The sequence below is a fragment of the Suricata suricatta genome, chromosome 11 (assembly GCF_006229205.1).
Source record: "Suricata suricatta isolate VVHF042 chromosome 11, meerkat_22Aug2017_6uvM2_HiC, whole genome shotgun sequence".
In the NCBI taxonomy this organism is placed as follows: domain Eukaryota; kingdom Metazoa; phylum Chordata; class Mammalia; order Carnivora; family Herpestidae; genus Suricata; species Suricata suricatta.
The window spans coordinates 63,774,035-63,794,804 of NC_043710.1; the positions used below are offsets into that span (position 1 = coordinate 63,774,035).

The 20,770-nt window shown below is 38.5% G+C and overlaps 1 protein-coding gene and 1 long non-coding RNA gene across 3 annotated transcripts in view; one reads left to right on the forward strand and one right to left on the reverse strand.

The window, feature by feature from the left end:
• Positions 1-3,077: 3,077 nt before the first annotated feature.
• CCDC90B (coiled-coil domain containing 90B) overlaps positions 3,078-20,770 on the reverse strand; it is a 47,070-nt gene continuing 29,377 nt past the window's right edge. Inside the window, exon 9 of one of the 2 annotated variants that reach the window (XM_029956488.1) lies at positions 3,078-3,590. In XM_029956488.1, coding sequence (XP_029812348.1) covers positions 3,535-3,590 — 56 coding nt within the window. In that variant the 3' untranslated portion in view covers positions 3,078-3,534. Of the gene's footprint in view, positions 3,591-10,996; positions 12,256-20,770 lie in introns of those variants that run through there. The other variant, XM_029956487.1, reaches the window with a different exon arrangement.
• Positions 7,904-18,894, forward strand: LOC115306211. The gene is made up of 3 exons (XR_003915245.1): positions 7,904-8,001; positions 13,937-14,079; positions 18,741-18,894. It is a non-coding gene; the product is annotated as an uncharacterized LOC115306211 (long non-coding RNA).

Here is a 20,770-nt window from a genome sequence, read left to right on the forward strand (position 1 = left end):
AATTTGCAGGTACTCACACATACTTTAAAATATAAGATGGTATAGTCAGTCATGAAAAGAAATGTAGACATTAAAAATTATCAAACATTCTATTATGGCTTCATAATAGAATTTTCCTTAACATTCTAGAGACTACCATTTTTTAACTTTTCAATTGGCTTTAGGAATACCTATTTAAATAGACGATTTTAGAATCCAACCATGGTTCTGTCATGCAAGCTTTATAAGAAAGCAACACAGAAATGAGGCGGACTGAACAGAGTTTCCTTATTCTTTCTTCCCACTTTCCCTCCTGACACCGCTGACCAAAAAACCACCTCAGCTTCTCATTTCATTTCGGACTTCATCCCCTCCCATTCTACGTCTCCCTGCTTCCTCCGGGGCGTAGCAGATGTGTGTCGGTTGTGGGGCAGTGGGGTAGCTCCCGCCTCCCTCCCCCTGAAGAGCTGGGTGGTGCCTTTGGGCTTCCCAGGCAGCAGCTTTCTCACCATGCACCAGATGTCGACGCCCTGGTTCCTGGCAGGCACTTGACGTAGATGCTCAAGGCCATTCTGACACGGCGTCATCAGGACCAGTTTGCCCTGACGGGAGTGCATCTGCGTGCTAAGATCAGTCTGATCGAGGGTTTGTAAGCAAGTGTTAAAAAAAATGCCTTACCTACCCTTTCGAAAAACCTTTATAGTCATTAGTGTTACTTTCTCTGTGGTTTCCAATAGGCCTTCAATCTATAATAAAACATTTATTTGGTACTTACTGTGTGTGAGATCTGTGCCAAGTCCTTTCCACGTATTAGCTCTTAATTCTCACCACAGCAGCAGGAGACAGGTATATTTTACAGGTGGAAGATGGATTTGCTCCGAATCACACAGCAATCTGAGGACTCGAAGCTTAGTGGGCAAGCTTCAGCGCCCGTGTTGACCGCCACAGGAATTCCCAGATCCAACATTTCTCACCTTCTGGGACTACACAGCCTTACTTCTTCCTTCCAGCCTGGTGACCCTGAAGTGCGCGCCAACTCTGTAAACAGTTTGTTATACTTGCTCCAGTTTTCTCAAGGCCCCATCTCTAGTCTCTCTCTGTAGCAGTGAGCTAGGAAAGAACTAGAGGAGTGGTCATAGAAGCGTGCACCCTTGGGGCAGAGGTTCCCTGGCTGCCCCCCAGTACCCGTCCTCCCTTCTTGCCTTGCAGTATTGGGATTTACCTGGCTTGTGGCTGCTCAGAATAAGGGCTAACTTCCCAGTCTCCTTGGCAGCTAAGACACCAAGTTGTGGCCAAGAGAGGCTGAGCAAAAATGGTGTGTAGAACCTCAGGGTCATGCCCTTAAAGGGAAAGGGCTTGCCTACATCCATCTTGTCCTTTTCTACTTCTGGAATGTGGATATGGTGGTGAGTCACTGGACCTTGTGAATGAGAGCAACACCAGGAAGGGTACAGCAATAAGATGAAAAGGATCTTGTGCCCAGAGACCACGGAACTTGCGTATTAGCCCTGGAATGCTTACACTTGGACTGAGGTAAGTGAGGACTCAACCTCTTTGTTCTATAAACCACTATTATTTTGGGTCTTATTATAGCTAAATCAAGATTGTAATACGATCCTTAAATTATATGTATTTAATCATAAATCTCATATACGTACTGTCATGTGTACTGTTTCCAGCACAACCAGTTCTTGGATTTTCTGGACACCACCTGCATGCTCAGCATTACCGAGTCAGCGTTAGGCTTCACAGGTTAAGAGCTCAGTCCCACAACAATGCCCCGGCTTGAGACACCCTTTTTCAAGTCCCAGGTTGTCGCTGGTACTTCTGACTAATCAGTGGTACATTTGGAGGTTTCCAGAACCCTCCCCTCAGGTTCAACAATCCGATGGAATGACTCACAGAACTCAGAGAAACGCTTTACCATTAGTTTATTAAAAAGGCTATGTCTCAGGAACTGCCAAATGGAGGAGACACGGGGCAAGGTATGGAGCGAGCGATGCGTAGGGCTTCCAGGCCCTCTCGTTGTGCCCCCAGCACCCTGGTGTGCCCTTGGGTGGGCCAGCAGTAACTGAACTGAACCTCCAGCTCCTCTCCTGTGCTCTCCCTTCCCCAAAGGTTGAGATGAGTTGGGAGGTCGGGGAGGCTCAGCGTTCCGCCCTGTAATCAGGCCTTGGTCTATTTGGCAACCAGTCCCCATTCTGAAGTTATATAAGGGCTCCCGGCCACCAGTCACCTCAGTATACAAACACTCTTATCATTCCAAAGGTTTGAAGGATTTTAGGAGCTGTGTGCCAAGAAAACAAAGAAGCTTGAAATTCCCTATTAGGAAATTGTAAGCGTTTTAGGAGATCTGTGCTAGGAACTTGGGATGAAGAACAAATGTATATGTATTATGCCAAATTACGTTAATGAAACACAAAAATAGAAGTGCAAAAGATGTTAGCTATAAGGAGAAATATCGTGGGTTTTTTTTTTTAAGTTTACTTTTTGAGAGAGCAAGTGAGGCTCTGTACATCGGCGGAGAGCCCAAAGCAAGGCTCGAACCCACGTGTGAGATCGTGACCTGAGCTGAAATCCGGGGTTTCAGCATTGTATTAGTCCATAGAATGACAATCATTAAGTTTAGTGTTGGTGACCATAGTTTTTTCCGTTGCCTCATTTTTTCTATTAAAAAATATGGCAAACTTTTATATATCTAAATTCTTAAAGACTGACAAAATGGGAATTATATATCTTGATTTGCTTTTCAAATACAGTGAAAGGTTTTTACTGACTCAACTAGTCCTTATAAAACCCTGCCTGATCTACTTTGTCACCATATGGAAGTTCACTGAATTTAAGGGAATCATAAACACAACAACCCTTCGTTTTATGTAATAAATTTAAGATGAGTTCCTCAGAAACAGGGATAAATTATTTTTCTGTGAATAAAAAAATTAAAAAGTATATGTAATAGAGCTAAGACATGGCAACTCTTCAGATTTCATACTGTCATAAAGTTGCACTAGGGACAAATGATTTTAAAGTTTATTGTTTCAATCCACTACCAAAAAACCCCAATCTCCAGTTCTAAGTTGCCATTAAAATCCAAACAATTTTGTTAAGACAACACTTTATTTTACATGAAAAGATAATTGTGCAATAGTTACCAGGAAAGTTGAATACAATAATGAGTATGTAGGCTTAGGAATTGTTTTTAAATTTGCGGCAGACATCGAAGAAATCCTATATGATAACAGTTGTTTAAGCAAACACAAGAAAGCTCAGGATCAGCTTCTATGAACTTTAAGAGGATAAAGACAAAAGGCTTTGATCTCAAATCAGATTTTAATAGTTTTTCAACATAAAATAAAGACACAAATAAAACACAAACCCAAAATACACCTTCCCATTCTAAAACATTACTTTTTAGTCCATATGTGCTTTGAATAATGTTGTTGTATTAAGTACCTGATGCAACTTTCAGGTCCAGAGTAAATCTCTCCCGGTGTAGTGTTCTAAGAAGTCAATAGCAGTGGTCAGCAACAGAAGCATATTATAGTAGTTTCTCTGCTATTTCCAGATTCTATAAAATCCCAAAGCTATTGCCAGGCATGTAAACACTGAGGCTGTGAAAAGAAGAAACCGGGTTACGGATCATGCATTTGTGATTATTTTACAGAGACGAACACAACAATGTCATCTTCAATATAAATGAAGAGCAAAAGACAAAGGAAATCTAACCTATTTTCTACCTTAGGTTTTTTATTCCCAGAAAATTAAGCTAAGGATAAAGGATATCCTTTAGGGCAAGATTAATTTAAATTAATTAATACTAATTTTAAAAGTTTCTTGTATTTTAAACTTCAATAAGGATGACAGTTAACAAATTATGTTAGAATCTATGAACAGTGTTTAAAAGTCATTATAATTAGCATTAACAATGACTACTTTAAATAATTATGAAATCTAACTTTAGATCTTACAAGTAAAAAAACTTTCTTACCTATATATGAAAAATGATGTAAAAGCTAATAAAATAGACATCTGTATCACCCAGGAGAAGAAAATGTTAATTTGCTTTTTCAGTACACTTAAAAACAATTTGATGATTATTAAAAACTTATAAATGAAACTTTAATGAAAATGCTATCAAAAATCTCAGTGAAGTAGATGAAAGGGCAGAAAAAGCATCAGGCTTTTCAAGTAGTTAACATACTACCTGTTCTTTGTTTTATCATTCTGGATAGAAAACCTTGTTCTCCTTTAAGAAGGTGAATCTGGGCGAGTTTTTTTAGGGACTCCCCAGTTTCTAGTTTGTTTAAACAGCCTTGACTTTTAAAAAAGAGACTCTGAGATGCATTACAAACTTTTATAACTAAAGATGCAAGAAACAGCCTTTCATGGTAAAGCTGCTATAATTTTAATATATAAATCTAATTATACATTATCCCATTTGATCCTAATAACTAACTGAAACTTGGTTAATGATAAGGCTATTTCCTTAATTTTAAGAAAAGGGATTAGGACTAAGACACATAGGGAGGCTAGATATTCGAGGAGAAAGAATAATACTTAAGTTTCTTATTGCCACTGGTCAATTATACATTCACCTATTTGATCCTGATTCTTTTTGCCATGTTTCAGGCAGTGTGCTGAACAATTATATAGATTATCTTATTTAGCTACGATTAAAATAATACAAGATTGGTGGTGTCCCATGGTATAGATAAGGTAAGAAGCTCAAAGTTGTACTACTGGCACGTGGTGGACAAGGACTCAACATTATGTGTATCCATGTCCAGAACTGTTTAAAGTTTATTTTTGAAAGAGAGGAGACACAGTCCCAAGCAGGCTCCGCACTGTCAGCGCAGAGCCCCGTGTATACAATATACAACACAATGGTTACTGTATTTCTTATTTCTCTTGTTAGCTGTTACTTCTCTTTGCTTTTACCCTGCCACCCAAATAGCTTTCTCATTTGTTATTTTCCAAGGTCTGTCAAGGACACATCCCTATACAGGATGCTTAGGTAAGCTTGTACCTGGTACCTCTTACTCTGTAAATGTTACCTTGTGTTATTTTCTGCCTAGAACAGAATCTACCACATTAACTATATAGATCAAATGGAAACTGCCATTGTCTTACAGTTCTATCTTCTTGGCAACAGTGATCTGGGTCAAAGGGTGGTATCTGACCCAAGAAAGGACATACAGACTCCTTCCCTGGGATTTTCTGAATTGGAAAGCGATCATTTTTCTTGGTTGATGAAACTGGTATGATAGGAGTCTGGAAGCTATTAGTAGCCATGTTTCCAACCCAGGGAGAAAGAAGGTATAAGAGAATGAGGGGGATATTCAGGGACAAGATACTGAGTAAACTGTGAATCTAATTATCCCTGAGTTCAAGCTATACCTCTGCCCTTCCACAATTCAATATGTAAACTAATATAATAAATTTCTTTAATGCCTAAGCTAGTTCAAGTTGGATGTATGATCCTTGAAACAAAGAGTTTTGACTGATACATGGTGGGAAACCAAATATCCACACTGATTACAATTTATAAGGGTTTCTTTTCTAAAGGAAATCCAAGACCTTTAATGCTGGGGCTTTATCAGTATCTTTTTAAATTTTTTTCCCTCTGCTCAAGATTGAATTCAGTATGTGGATCCCAGTAAGTGGAGTATTACTGTTCTATTGGTAACATCTCAGGTATTCTACACCCAGTGGATCGACTCATAACATTACCTCCCTACCTGCTGAGTATGAGATTCTAATTTCCTAAAAGACTTAACAGCAATGACACATATTTGAAGGAAAAGGAGAAAAGAAAATGACTTCAGAGCGGCTGACTGCAAATCCTCAGTGAAATAAAAGGAAGGTAACCTAGAAAAAGTATTTTTGTAAACAATGACTGGCTAATTTCTAAACATAACTTGTTAATTTCTTTTGTCACTACCTTAACTAAATCTATACAAGTCTGTCTTACACTGAAGAAGGCTTTCTGGAGACCACCCCCATCTTCAAACTGAAGGTAAAAGGGACTTTATTTTTAACTAAGATACTACTGATCTTTGGATAAATACTCTAGAGGGAGCTGAGTGGAATTTGAAACTCCTCCTAACCTGGGTTGCTCTGAGATCTGTTTTGAAGGTGGAAATGAATGCTGCAAACTGGGCTACTTTGTAATTTCCCCTGAGCATCACCAGTGAACTGAAGATGTCAGGTTCCAGAGACTTTGCTAGAAAAGTGGTTTTCAAAACTTGTTTAAGCCTTAGAAGTCTTTTTCAAATAAATCTTCAATAGAAGCTCAGTATTTTAAAAAGATAAAATATTTTAAGATTCAAATTGAAGAGAGGAAGGGCATTGTCTCGGCTGAGGGTGGAGAAGCGGGGTGGGCTCCACTTATGTTCCTATTACCACGTCAACATAACGAGGGGCTGCCCAGAAAACCCTGCTGACAGTATAAATCAGCAATTTTATTTTGGACAATTATTATACAGAAATATTAGCATAAGGATACGAAGATGTGCGTCTGCATGGGATGTTTACACATACACACATACGTGGCTGTTGGATGCACTACTGTTTCTCATAATGAAAAGTTAGCAGAATGTTAACAGTTTGAAAAAATAAACTATGGGATTTTCATGTAATGGAATATTCTGCTTTCAAGTAAAAAGATACATATGCATTGCTATGCAAAGATATTTAAAACATTTGATTAAATTTGAAAAAGTTGTAGTCTGTACAATATAATCTAGTTATGTTTTTAATAATCTATAATGTTTATATACAGAAGAAAAAGCCTAGGAAGAGATCTACTACTAAATGTAAATACATGTGGGGACAGAGTGGAAGGCTTTCACTTGAACTATACTGCTTTTGATGATAGGGCACAATTTACCTTTACGGAAACACATTACTTCTTATAAAAAGAAAGTACAACACGTGTTGGGCATTCTTCTTCTTTGGGCCCTGAAACTGGGTCAGGTCACATGTACCTGCTCAGTGTGTGGCAGTCTAATTTTTGGGCAGTATCTGTATTCAGCCAGATTTAAGGTAAAAGGTAAATTTACCCCATGCTTGTTATCATTTTTGCCTATATTTATTTTAGTGATCGTTCTCTGGAAGTCCACTCAAATCCGTATGGAAGAAGGTAGGAATACAAATTTTCATTATCTTTTTTGCATCATTCTGTACCTTGTTTTTTAAAATATATTTCTTTGATATTTATATGCTTTATCCTATTAGTACATTGCAGAGTTGCCTGTTAAACTTGCACTGCAAGTGATCAAGGAAACCTGTTATACCTCCTCCTTTTTTCTCTTTTGTGCTCCACAGTTATCCTGGTAGATAGTAGCTAACAGATCTCAAAATCAAATGTCAGCAATTACTTTCTCTGACGAACACAGTATTAAAAAGAAAAACTACAGGCCCCAAACGCCATCACTTAGGCTGAGTCCCCAAAGTGGAGCTTAATACCTAATGTAATGGCAGTTTAAACCTGCCCCAGAGGTGTGGTCTTAACCAGTCGGTGAAATTTTGTGACCACCCACAAGGGTCCTCTCCAAGCCCTTAGAAGATAAAGTCACTTGCATGGCTCTCCCACTACAGTAAAGGGACTAGCCTGGAGCAATCCTTTTCTTTTGCTAATAACCTTCTTGCCCCGCCCACCTTCTACAAAAACCTTCCATTTTTTCCTAAGTTTTGTTTATTTAAGTAATCTGTGTGGGGCTTGAATTCAGGGCGAGAGTCACATGTTCTCCCAGCTGAGCTAGCCGGGTGCCCCCAAACCTTCCATTCTGTACAACTCCCGGGAGTTCCCCTCTACTTGCTAGATGAAATGCTGCCCAATTCATGAATTGTTTATAAAGCCAATTACATCTTCAAGTTAACTCAGTTTTGTTTTTTAATACATCTGGTGGCAGCGGTAGATGAATCGAACATCTGCTGGCATTTGGGGACCTGAGAAACACGGTGTGGCACCCAGAGACCCTTAGAATGCGCCATCCTTCTTGCCATTTCTGAGGACCACTCGTAAGTCCCTCTCAGTTTCAGCTCCACTCTTTGTGTTCAAGCTCTGGATCTAATTGGTTATCCAGTACAGGGTTCAGGAGTCAGTCTAGACTGACAGAGGAGGCTCTAATGGAGCACCCTGGTTCAGTCTGCAAGTCCACACTGGAATCCTTCCCCCAGTTCCAGTCCAGTCTCCTCGAATGGATCTGCTCGAGTCCACTTTGGGAGTTGCTGGTGGTGTGCACGGCCTTCTCCTGGACAGTCTGCAGGGACATTATTTTGGTGAATGCTGGTGTGCTGAGGTGCATGTATGTCTGTCTTGTTTTGTGTACATGAAGGAGACTGCTAGTGAGGATCATGGAGGCCAAAAAGCTGCAATAATTGGTGGGCATAGATTGATATTTAAGAGCTATTAGGGTACTTGCCCACTTAACCCAAAGACTCTTGTGATTGAATAAGATGTTCATGAAAGGGGTAGACTGATATTAGGTCAACTGCCAATATCAAAAAACTGTGTACCAAGGCACACTGTAAAACATGTATAACCCCCAACCCAGCAGCAAGTCCCTCCCAGGTATAAGGTTGGCTCTGAGAAACCTGAAGGCTTAGCTAAAGAAATGAGATTCTTGAGGTTTAGAGAGTTGAGTGTGCCACCTGCTGGCACAGCTGCTAATTTTGTGTCTAAGAACTTAGTCCTAGAAGGTGCAGATAACTAGTAAGATGAAAAAATTTTACTGAGACCAATGTGGAATTATGATGGCCATTATAGGGAAACATTCCAATTAGACAGCATCATTCATTTAAGAAGTAGACTTGAAAATAAAGTGTTCTCAAATAAAATGGAACAAGATAACATGTTTCATTTAGCAAGCAGAAGCCTCTAAAAGGTTTTAAAATTCTATATTAGTTGCATTAAGAGTCACTGAAAAAAGCCAATGAAAAAGAGAAAAGGTATCTAAAACAAGAAAATAAGATGTGTTCTGTAACTCCTACTGCTCCCCTCTGTCCTTCGAGTACTCATCCCAGTGATCCTCTGTCTAAACTGCCTTTCCACTCTAAAGCCACTGTTGGGACAGTTACCTTTTAAAATAAGACCACCTGAGGTTACAGGGGTCTTTCACCCTTTGGTCCAAGGCCAAATTAAGGGCCAGAGTTAGAGAATTTCTTAAACTTAGGGGAGGATCCTTAAAAATGTCTCTGAACACATTATCTCCTGAGCTCACTTGAGAGAGGGAAATAAACTTTCACACTGTCCCTTTCTTTCCAAATCTAGAGCCACTGATTATTGATCTTTTGTGGGAAGAGCTGTTTCCTTCTTGCTTGTTATTTTTATATCCTAAAAACGGGTTGGTTTCTGCCTGCCTGGGACTTGCAGGTTATTGGTTCTTTTCGCTCTCTTTGGGAGTGACTCTAGACCTTGTGAAGGCAGTACCTTTTACACCCTCTTTGAGGATGCCTCTTGGGTCCATGAAGTTAATACTGCCACAAATATTTACTATTTGTCCCAGATGAAACCCAACAGGACTTAATAACTTAATAGCCAGGAGTTTAAACTGAAAGCTGATGATAGCTTGAGTATTTTTTGGCCGCCTCCCCACAGCTCCACACACCAGAGGGAAGACCTTCTCATAGGGGGATGGGTTGGTCACTCCTTTGATATCACTGAGGTGGCAACCCAATTCTTTGAGGAATTAGAAATAGCTGTCCTATTTTATACATCTAGTCTCTACAGGACCAGAACTATGGTTCCAAAATCAATTCAAAGACCTCCAGTCTTTTTTTTTCTTTTACCACCCCCAAAACCTCCCCTATTTATCTCAAAAGTTTTGTAATTGTAAAAATTCTGGCTTTAAGGAAACAAAAAAATCCTTCTAGGACAAGCTTGTATTTTTTCCCCTGTGCCCTAAAAATGTTCTACCAGCTCTTCTCCAGGAACTCTGACCTAGTCCATCTCATTAAAATGCAAATTTCAGGGAGGTAATTCTTACCAGGTAAAAACAAAAGGGAAGAATCATATGGAACTTGATTGCCAAGGACAAATATAAACCGTAAGTGTCTTTTCCACACACACTAGAAACAGCTTTAGCCACCTAGACAAAATACCCTTAATCCATCTACCAGAAAAATAAACTCAGATCCAACTTTAATAACTAGTAAATTTAGTACCCGTTTCATGGCAGTAATTTTAAAACAAGCATTAAGATCTCTGCATTGGTATATTTACATATGTCTATATATGTGTATTGTAATTATGTGGTTATTTCCTACCTCCAGACAGTATTGCTAGAATTAATCTGTAAAAGAGCTCTATTTAGTCGGTTTGAAAGCAAGCACTTATAAAACTGAGCACTCTGAAACTCTCAGAGAAAAACACTTTATATGAAAGCTAGCTTATGCTTAATGGTTTATTTAAGACAAACATGTCTCGGGACGCCAGGGTGGCTTAGTGGGTCCAATTTGGCTCAGGGCATGATCATGGTTCGTGGGTTTAAGGCTCATGTTTGGCTCTGTGCTAACAGCTCAGGGCCTGGAGCCTGCTTCGGATTGTGTGTCTCCCCTGTCTCTCTGCCCCTGCCCCACTTGTGTGTGCTCTCTCTCTCCGAAAATGAATAAATACTAAAAACATTAATAAAAAATAAACATCCAACAAAACACACACACAAAAAACCCCCAAACAGGTCTTTAGAATTATCAACATTATATATAAAACTTGAATTTATTAGCAAAATAAGTGCATGTTCTTTGATAAGATCTGTGCATAAACTTAGGATAATGGCTGTCTTTGCCTAATGTTTCTATGAAGTTTTAGGAAGCAACAAATATAATTTTATTTTTAAACATTAAAAAATTAAAAAATATACATATATATTTGTGGGTATGTGAGAGAGAGAGGGAGACACAGAACTCAAAGCAGCCTCCAGGCTCTGAGCAGTCAGCACAGAGCCTGACATGGGGCTCAAACTCACAAATTGTGAGATCATGACCTGAGGTGAAGTCGGATGCTTAACTGAGTGAGTCACTCAGGTACCCCAGTGATTTAAATATAATTTTAAAGAACAAGAAGAGTAAACAAAGTTTTAGAGTAAACAAAGTTTTAAGGAAGCTTTTAAAAAAGTTTCTCCAAATCTTTTTGGCAACTTGAAACCTTAAAGTTTTGCTAAGTTTAATGATGACTTAAAATTAAATCCATTAAATATCTAGATTATTTCCAAATAAGACAAAACACTAGAACATTAATTTACTGAACATAGGCTTATCTACTCATGATTTTATACTACAGGGAAACTAAAAGACATTTGGATGTATGAAAGCTGTACTAGAAAAATTTTAAAAGGTCTAGGATTCCAGAATTTTTAAATGTATTTATGAATTTGCAAATTTAAAGAATGCTGGTATAACAGATGTTCACAATTGCTTACAAAGTTTTCACTAGAAATTAAGGGTTCTCAGGGTTAAGAATTCTCTATTTTTAAGTTTTCTATTAAAGAAATTTTTTAAAAAGGAGTATTTATTTAGAGAGCATGACAGAGGGAGAATCTTAAGCAGACACCATGGCCCAGTGGGGAACACCGTGCAGGGCTTGATCTTAGAACCCTGAGATCATGACCTGACCCCAAAGCAAGTGTTAAACACTTAAATGACTGAGCCACCCAGGAAGCCCTCTGTGAGTTAAGAATTCTAATTAAGCTACTAAAAATATGGAAATATCTCCATATGCCAGGAAAAGTAGGATGGGTTTTCAGTTTAAAAAAAAGGGGGGGGGTATGAAAAACACACGTATTTTTTGTTGAGGGAAAAGAGAGTAATTTTGTCCTAAAGTGAGGCTGGTTGTTTAAAAAGGAAAAATAGGACAAAATCAGAATGTAGAAGGTTTGTGAAAACCCATCTTTAAGGAGGAGTCTGAGATAAAAATTATTAAAAAAAAAATTCCTATGTAAAAAAGGATGAAGTTTTCTTACTCCTTTGGTCTGCTTTTGATAAGACTGTAAGTTTCTTTACCTTTTATATTTAAATTTCATAATGATCTGTGATTCTATTCAGGCAAGTGCTTTAAAAACCTTTTTTGACAGGGCATTCTTCATAGGATTTGTTAAGCCACTTAAGCTTATGTTATATGCAAATTACATGGACAGCATTGTCAAACAAGTCATACTGAGCCTTCTATTTGTAAGACATGGCACTTGTGGGAGATGTCCATTCTGCTGCAAACATGGCCCCTGTTGCCAGACTTCTGCCATCCTAATGTCCTTGAAGCATGGCACGGTGTACTTGAATCTGAGAAAGTAAGATGGGGTATGCGATGGCTGTAAGTTACACTTGGGGCCAAGAGAACCTGGACAGCAGCTTGGTTCTTCCTGGCTCCCTCACAAGCCCCATTTTCCATTTTTTTTGCACACCTTCACCTCTTCATATTTAAGAGGACTCAAATTACGAATAGGCACTCGTGAGACTTGTGTAAGACTGCAAAAACAGTCTACCAAGGTTTGACCTGTTTGGTCCATAATCGTGGAAAAATTGTTTTTTTTTGTACTCAGAGGCTTCAGATCTTTGTCTGGACCCTCTTAATACCTGTAGCTGGACCATCCAACTACCACTTCCTATGTATGGGTTATCAGTGTTCTTGTTAGTGTGTGTGTGTGTTTTCCAGATGTGCCGAAGCCTTTTCCTGCTCTAAGGTACAGTGAAAAAAAAACTATTAGAAAATTTGTTTCTCTCTTGGGGCATGCCTTCCATGGTCTCTAATAATCAAAGCACCAGGCAAATCACACTTCAGTGGGCAATCATAAGAGGAATTCTTTTAGTACACAACCTTCCGCTGAGTCTCTGTTGTCTCACGCTGGCATGACTGGCTACAGTAAGTCTCTAAAGTCTTGTGCTCAAGTCCATCATCAACAGGTTAAAGAAGCCTTCCTGGATCCTAATTCAAAGGAAACCTTCAGTCACAGTCTGTAGCCTGGTGACTGGGTATTCTAAAAATGTCATCAGAGGAAGACAGCCCTTGGGTCCTGTTGGAAGAGACCTTCCTTCCCAAGCGCTCCTGACCATTGGCTCACTGACACTGTTGCAAATATAGAAGACCTAAAGTCCTCAAAATCAAATTGACAAGATACAAGATATAGCTGATATTGTAGAATGCTTCTGCCCAAGATGACAGATCAAGACTTCATATGTTAAGTCAACATAAAACCTTTTTTCTCTTTTCCTTTCCTTTATTCTACATTAGCCTAGAAAGATAACATCCTCATCTGTATCTCCCAAGCCACAGCTAAGGTGGGGTAACCTCTGGAATTTAAACCTTTTATTTCAGGTTAGGAGCAAATCTAATAACTGCGCCTGCAACTTTTCATAAGCAAAATAAGACAGTTCATTGTTTTAGCTCCCCTAAATTTAAACTGTTGAGTTAAAAAGGACCTATACTAAGATGCTTTTGTGATTTGGGCTTCACTCTATTTGGCAAATTCCTGGTTAAGGGTAAAGATAAATGAGGCTGTGATCATGAACTTCTTTTTAATTCTTAAATTATAAAATCTGAAGAAATAGCAGCTCATCAAAGATCTTAGATTCTGCAGCCAAAGTTGTCTGCAGATAATATAACAGCTCTTGATTATCTTTTAGTTGAACAAAGAGGTGTCTATGCTCTTGGGACAATCTGCTGTGCCTAGAGGAACACTTCTGGGGAAGCTGAAACTCAGTTATGTAAGATTGAAGAACAGGCTGCTTGGCTTAAAAAGTAGATTCCTTCCAGACAGAGTCTTTGACTTGCTTGATTTTGACTGTCACTAATGGTCTTCCTCTCCTTTATATTCCCAGGCCCCTACCCCTCTCCTTAGTGCAAGATGTCATGTAAGCCTCAGGTTGCCTGTCTTTGAGATTTCATCTCTCTGTGGATTCCCTGAGTATTTATGAAACTAAATCTTATTTTCTACTGTTAATCTGTCTCATATCAATTTCTTAGTCCAGCTAAAAGAACCCTGAAGAGCGGAGGACATTCCTTCTTCCAGACAGTGGCACAGTTAGCGGGATAACTCGATCACATTCTCCCTGGGTGCCGCTGCAGCAGAGACATCCCTGGGAAATCTGACATGCAGCCAGCAAGGGGTAAGACTTGTTTATCTTGTCTGTTTCCTAGAATCTCTATCTTTGGAGTCTGAAAGAACGAGACTGGTGAGCCCCTTTTTCTAAATCTATATGAGCAGGAAGAAATGTTTGTGAAACTAATTCCTTGGGCTTAGTGACTCTTGATAGATCTGTTACAAAACTCCTTGGTTACTGATCCATTTTATCCTGGGAATGGTTTTTGTATTCTTGTGTCTTTTATCATTTGTCATACATGAGGTAAAGGCTGTTGTGAAGGGACATCTTAGAAGTTAAAGTCACAAAATGTGGGCACAGGTTTACTACTTAAAAGCTGTCTGAGTGCTTGTTACCCAGTTCAAAGACTCTCAGGGTAGGGTAAGCTGGTCATAAAACAGGTGAGACTGGCACTGGGTCACTTGTCAACTTCAAGGAAACTTCTATGCAACAAGGCACACGTAAAACACACAGTCTAATCCTCACAATCCATAGCATAGCCTCCTAGGTATTAGTGTGGCTCCAAGAGACACAAGGCTTAGCGAAAGGAAATACTGGATGTTTTTTTCCTTCTGTGTTATTCTACGTCCTAGGAGCATAGCTTTGTGACCACTGAGAATATTCTTTTTGCTCGTCACCATTCAGAGGGTGGACTCACCAGGGTGTGCCCTGATGGTCAGCTGAATAGTATCCGAGTTTCTCTCAGCCATGCCAGCTCAGCACAGTGTCTTAGGAGAGGTCCCAGGCCACAGGGACCTTTGTCATCTCAACCTCTGTTGATTATTAGTAATTAGGAAGTCCCAGTCTAGTAGTGCCTGTCTGGGGTTACAGATGAGTGGGTCTGTGATGGAAGAATCTCGCATTTTTGTGGGAGGCCAGAGACGTTTTCATTGCATTATCCTCACTACCTGTGCAACAAAGGGCTCTGCTTCCTTAGATTAATTCTGGGAGTGAACTTTTGGATCACAGGGGCTACATTATCTACATGTTCTCTTGGTGCCTCCTGTGGTTTTCGTTAAGCTATTAAAAGGCATACTGGTTTGAGTTGCTATTAATATATCTTATTTGTCCATATCCAGTCAATGGATCCTTTAAATTAGCTGTATTTTAAGAATGTATATTTTATAGTGAGCTTTTCAATTGTTTTATTAGTATAATGACTAACTGTAGGGACTCCCCTGATAAGATGAACAGAAATCAGACTGAAAACAAAAATTAATGTCCACATCTAACATAAGGTCCCTTCTTAAAATCCAGCCTCATCTGCCTGTTCTAACTTCCAGTTCCCTATAAGATGTACAGAGAACTCTGGCTTAATCTCTAGGTTAAAAGTATACAGGTTGCTTACATAAATGCTGAAAGCCAGAAAATGTTAACAAAAGTGCCCAAGACCATCAGTAAGGCTCTCTGCTCCTACCTTCCAGGGCTCCGTAAATAATCAGGCTCCTTCAGCTTCAGGTCTTTCTATGCAATGTCCTTTACAAGTATATTCTAGACCACCTACCACCAAAGAAATCATGTTCCCTGGCCAGCAAAAACCTCTTTTTAGTTTAAAAGCTCTTTTACCTCTACTGTCAAAGGATCCTACCAAATTGAGAGAAGAATTGAAAAGGGTAATATTTATTCACAAACATGACCAAAATTTCTCCTAGACCCTCCTACAAATGGGCTGTGAAAGGCCACTATTCAGGGCTAAGAGAAAATTCAAGGTTGAATCGTATACCCAGAAAAAAGGCTTTGGTTACAAAGTGCTTTATTTAGATTTTACAAAAGCATAAAGCTTTTGATTCCAATTTTAGTTAAAAATCTGATATAAAGAAGCAAACTTAGTTAAAACAAAACAAAACAAAAAACAAACCAGGCCAAGTCCTTGATATTCAGGCCATAATTCAATTCTTTGGGAATTGGTGACAACTGTCTTTGTCTTAAAAATTTCTGAATGGCTCAGTGGGTCATGATCTTGTAGTCTGTTGAGTTCGAATCCCACACTGGGCTCGCGGTTGTCAATGCAGAGCCTGCTTTGGATCTTCTGTTCCCCTCTCTCTGCCCCTCCCCTGCTTGCTCGCTGTCTCTCAAAAATAAACATAAAAAAAAATCTATATAACTAGAAATGCAACTCTAAAGCAAATCAAACCATACCCATTCCTCTCATAGTATCTGTAGATATTAGAAAAGAACATGATATTGGAAAAAATTGACCTGCACTTAAGAAAGGGAAAAAGCTAAATCTTATATAGCAATTACCCTGACACTAAAATAAAAAATTTTGTATTCTTTCACTGTCCCTTGAAATTATAAATCTTACCATGTCTTTAAAATGGAAACATAGTCCACAATTGCCTAAGACTGAAAATTAAAAATGCAAATTTCTAAATGGGCTCTGGTGCCCAGACTCTAGGATCGTTGATAATGGAGTTGATATCTCCACTTTGGAGGAAACTTGCATAGTATCTCCAAGTATGGATATAAAATTTCTACTACCATCACCTCTAGGATGTCAGAGCCATTCTTTGAAATACAAACATTAGGGAGAAGCTTTTTATCAGGAAAAAAGGGAGGAAGTATTTGGATTTCGGGCCTTTAGAATTTTCTTTGCATCTTATCTGTATATACAGGTCTATAGGTGTTTTAAATGTGAGATATTTTCTCTACCTAGGGATAGTAATACTAAAATTTGTAAAAGAGCTCTATTTTAGTTGGTGTGAAGGCAAGTGTTTATAAGAGTTAGGTGTTCCAAAACTCAGAAAGCTAGAAACCCTAATATTTTTCAAGTTCATATGATCTGGGAAAAAATTCAGTATTAAAGCCAATTTAAAGTTGTTAAAGACACTTCTATTGTTATCAGCATTAAAAAAGTCCATGTTATCTCTGTAGCAAAATTTATCAGAAAAAAAAATTGTGGACAGTGGTTAACTTTCTCTATTGCCTCATGAACTTTTGTGGGAAATTTCAATATAATTAAGAACAAGTAAATGTAGGTGTAAATTAGATTTTAAAAAAGGTTTGTAAACTTTTCTTTTTTTAAAAATGTATGGTTTATTCTGAGAGAGAGGGAACATGAGCTGGGGAGGGGCAGAGTAAGGAACCCCAGCAGCTCCCCGCTTCCAGAACCTTTGATAACCTGAAACTTTTAACGTTTTTGCTGAGTTAAAAACAATTGAGATAAATTTATGTCTAGTGCTTAATTTGGAAGTAACCAAATAGTTTAATGAATTTATCTACTTTTGTTTTTATTATAGAGAAGCTAAAGGTAAGTTTGTTTGTTAGAAAACATGTTTTGGGCTTTACTATGAAAAAGCACACGTTTCTAGAAATTATGAAATGTATTCAGAATACAGTTCACAGTTGCTTACTTTTTAGCTTTCACTAGAAATTAAGGTTTTAAGAGTCAAGGATTCTAATAAAAGGTAATAATTAAGACTCCTAGGTGTTTTGGGTAAGGAAAAGTACGAGGAATAAAAATTGTGCACTAAAACTGCAGTATGCAACTGATGTAAGCCTTAAGGTCTTGACTTAAGGTCTCAAGTGACCTTAAGGAGGAAATCAAACAGGTAGAACTAACACAGACTAGAAGCAAAATTGCAAGGAATGTTTTGAAACAATCAGATATAATAGAAACGATGTATTAAGATGACCTACAGGGTCTTTCTCCTGTCTATGTGGAAATCAGTAAACCTGAATTTTAAACTCCTTCCCTTTGTATATATATAAACTCCTGTAGCTCATATGCTTGTGAACAGTTCTTCAGCACAGACTATAGTCCTCAGTAAGGGAGGGTGGGGAGCATTTATTAGCATACTTTGAAGTTGGTTTCCTTTCACTTGACAAAATAGTTTTGCTATGAGAAAAGAAAACAGTTTTGTCCTAAAGTCAGTATGGTTATTTAAAGAGGAAAAACTTAGTACAAAATGTGAATACAGAAAAAGAAATTTTAGAAAAGAATTCTATGTGTGGTCAGTACTGGCTAAGATTAGGATGAAGTTAAGTAAATAGTTGTTTTCACTTTGTTAAAAGGACAAAATTTTCCTGAATGACTGGTCTGTTCTTAATAAAACTGTAAACAAAGTTTTTCTTTACGTTTAAAGTTGTCTGCCTAGAAAGCAAGTCATTAAAGATATAACCAAACAAAAAATCCTTAAGAAAACAGAGTCTTAATATTAAAAGGCTAAATTTTGGGGTGCCTGTTGGGGTGTTCAGTCGGTTAAGTGTCTGACTCTGGCTCAGGTCATGATCTAAGTGAAACTCCTAAAAATCTGTTATCTTGAAGTATTGTGTATCACAGAAATAACTAAATTTCCTTAGCTGTAGAACCATGGTCATATTTAAGTCTGGTCATGTTACTATTTTAGTCTGATGCTATCGCAAATGTCTTCAGTGAGATTCCTGTCAAGAACTCTGAGTACAGGTTTCCAATAATCTTATTATTTTCTTATTTCATAAGAATTTTTGAACTACTAAAAAAATAGATCCAAGCAGAACAAAAATTAATAAATGGGACTGAATGCATGGAGATTTATTTTTAAGACTTTATGTGAAACTTTTTTTTCTTTAGCTAACTGATTAATAGCAATTTGAAACATTTTCTTTTTCTCCCTACCTGATCCCTCCAGCATTCAGAAACCCATTGAGTACTCTATTTTCATGGCAGTATATTTGTGTAAGATAAGACTCTATTCTCCTTTTAACAGAACACAACTGGAAAATTGGTTCTATTATCAAGGCTTCGACTAATCTGCATAGATTGATTCAGATATGACCAGACAGCTTTAAGGAACTGGAGCCTATAAAGCCTTTCTGGAAATATCCTGATTATACCTTGCTTACCGAGTACCCAGCAGCTTTACCAGGTGAGTAAAAAGAAAATTCACCCAAATCTATAGGTCTGACGACAAGTATTTGGCTTGGTTTCTGGTCTTGGGATGCTGTTAAAATTCAATCTGGAGATTCCTTATGAATAGTTGCAGCAAAGCAGATTTTAAAGAGTCAATACAGTCAACTGCTATTCTTGCTGCACTTAGGTAAATGATCAGGCCAAACTTTTTTTTAATTAAACTTATTTTTTTGCAAACTAATTAGTGGCAATCTGGCTGTGAAGGTGATTACAGAAAGACAGACCTGTGTATTAGATTTTATTTTTCATCAAAAACTGGAGTAGAGCCTGATTACCTCCAGTTTCCTCCAATGACTCACTACAACCCTCTAAACTAGTATCTTCAGTTTTTCTCCTACCTTTCTGACTTGGAATCATTACTCTTTTCCCTGAAACTCTACAAGCTAAGCTTCAGAAAAATCACACTAGGGGCGCCTGGGTGGCTCAGTCGGTTGAGCGTCCGGCTTCAGCTCAGGTCATGATCTCACGGTTCTTGGGTTCAAGCCCCGTGTCGGACTCTGTGCTGACGTCTAGCTCGGAGCCTGCTTCAGATTCTGTGTCTCCTTCTCTCTCTGTCTCTCAAAAATAAATAAAAAACATTAAAATTAAAAAAAAAAAAAAAAGAAAAACCACACTAGTTCACATCTAGACAATCTCCTTGCCTGTTCTATGGGTCACTCAAAACACCAGAAGGCAGCTGAACTATAAATGAAAATCTATCAGACTATCACTGCTTACTCTGACTCCATCTGAAAATGCTTCTGCAGCCTGACATCTAGAAATCATGACTATCTTTGATCCAATCAACCCTTAACCATTGTTCTTTTGTTCTGATAGAAAAAAAAAATACCGGATCACTTAAATCACTGGTCTAGCTTTGAGACTGTACCTGCCTCATGGCCTTGTGAAATGAGTTTAACTGAGCTGATCATTTGTACAAGCAGCCTGGTTCAACAAGGCAACAATCTACCAGTCTCAACTTTAATGTGTGCAACCCGCGGGAAGTTTCAGAGGAGGGAACGTCAAGTGCCAAGGGCAGGCTGCCCTAAGACAGGCTACTTTGGCATGGACATTCAAAGCAGTTAAAACCTAGGAAAAAGTTCTTATCTTCCATTCAAATGCCTAAATTTACATTTAGAGAAAGGACAGCCTATACCAGGAACACAGCTATTAGTGGAGATTTCTCTTTACCTAAGATACTTAGTATTTGCATAACAGCAACTTTTATTTTCCAAACATCTCCTCTCACTTTCCTGCCAATGGCCGTCCTTCTCTCTGTATTCCCAGACCCCCTGAACTCCTTTCCTTGCTCAGGATGTTATAGAAGCCTCATGTTACGTCAATGCCTTTGGAATTTCATGGCCATTTTCTCCTGTTAATTTGTGTCATGTCAACTGCAAAGGACATTCTTCCTCCCCGATAATACCAAATAGTGGTAACAGAGTAGAACTACTGCCTTAAGTTTTGATCAGATTTTTTAGTTAAGCTGAGACTGAACAAAGGGGGCAGAACTGTTAAACCAAAATGGCATCACTCAGGCTTAGTCTGAAAACCAGAGCTTAATACCTAGTCAGTCAGGAATTTTCCTATTAGGTCTGCCACATGGGCCCTCTCCTTTCCCCCAAAGGGTAATCTGCATAAAACTCCTTGTGCAGTGACCTTGCTTGGAACAATCCTTTACTTTTGCTAGTAACTTCCTTCTACCTGCTAGATAAGAGGCTGCCCAAATTGATTAAAACAATTAGAAGGCCCTTGGGTGTTTCAGGTCTCACAGTTTGTGAGTTCAAGCCCCTTACTGGACTCTCTGCTCCTCTCCTACCTGTGCTCTTGAAAGAAACAAAAAAAAAT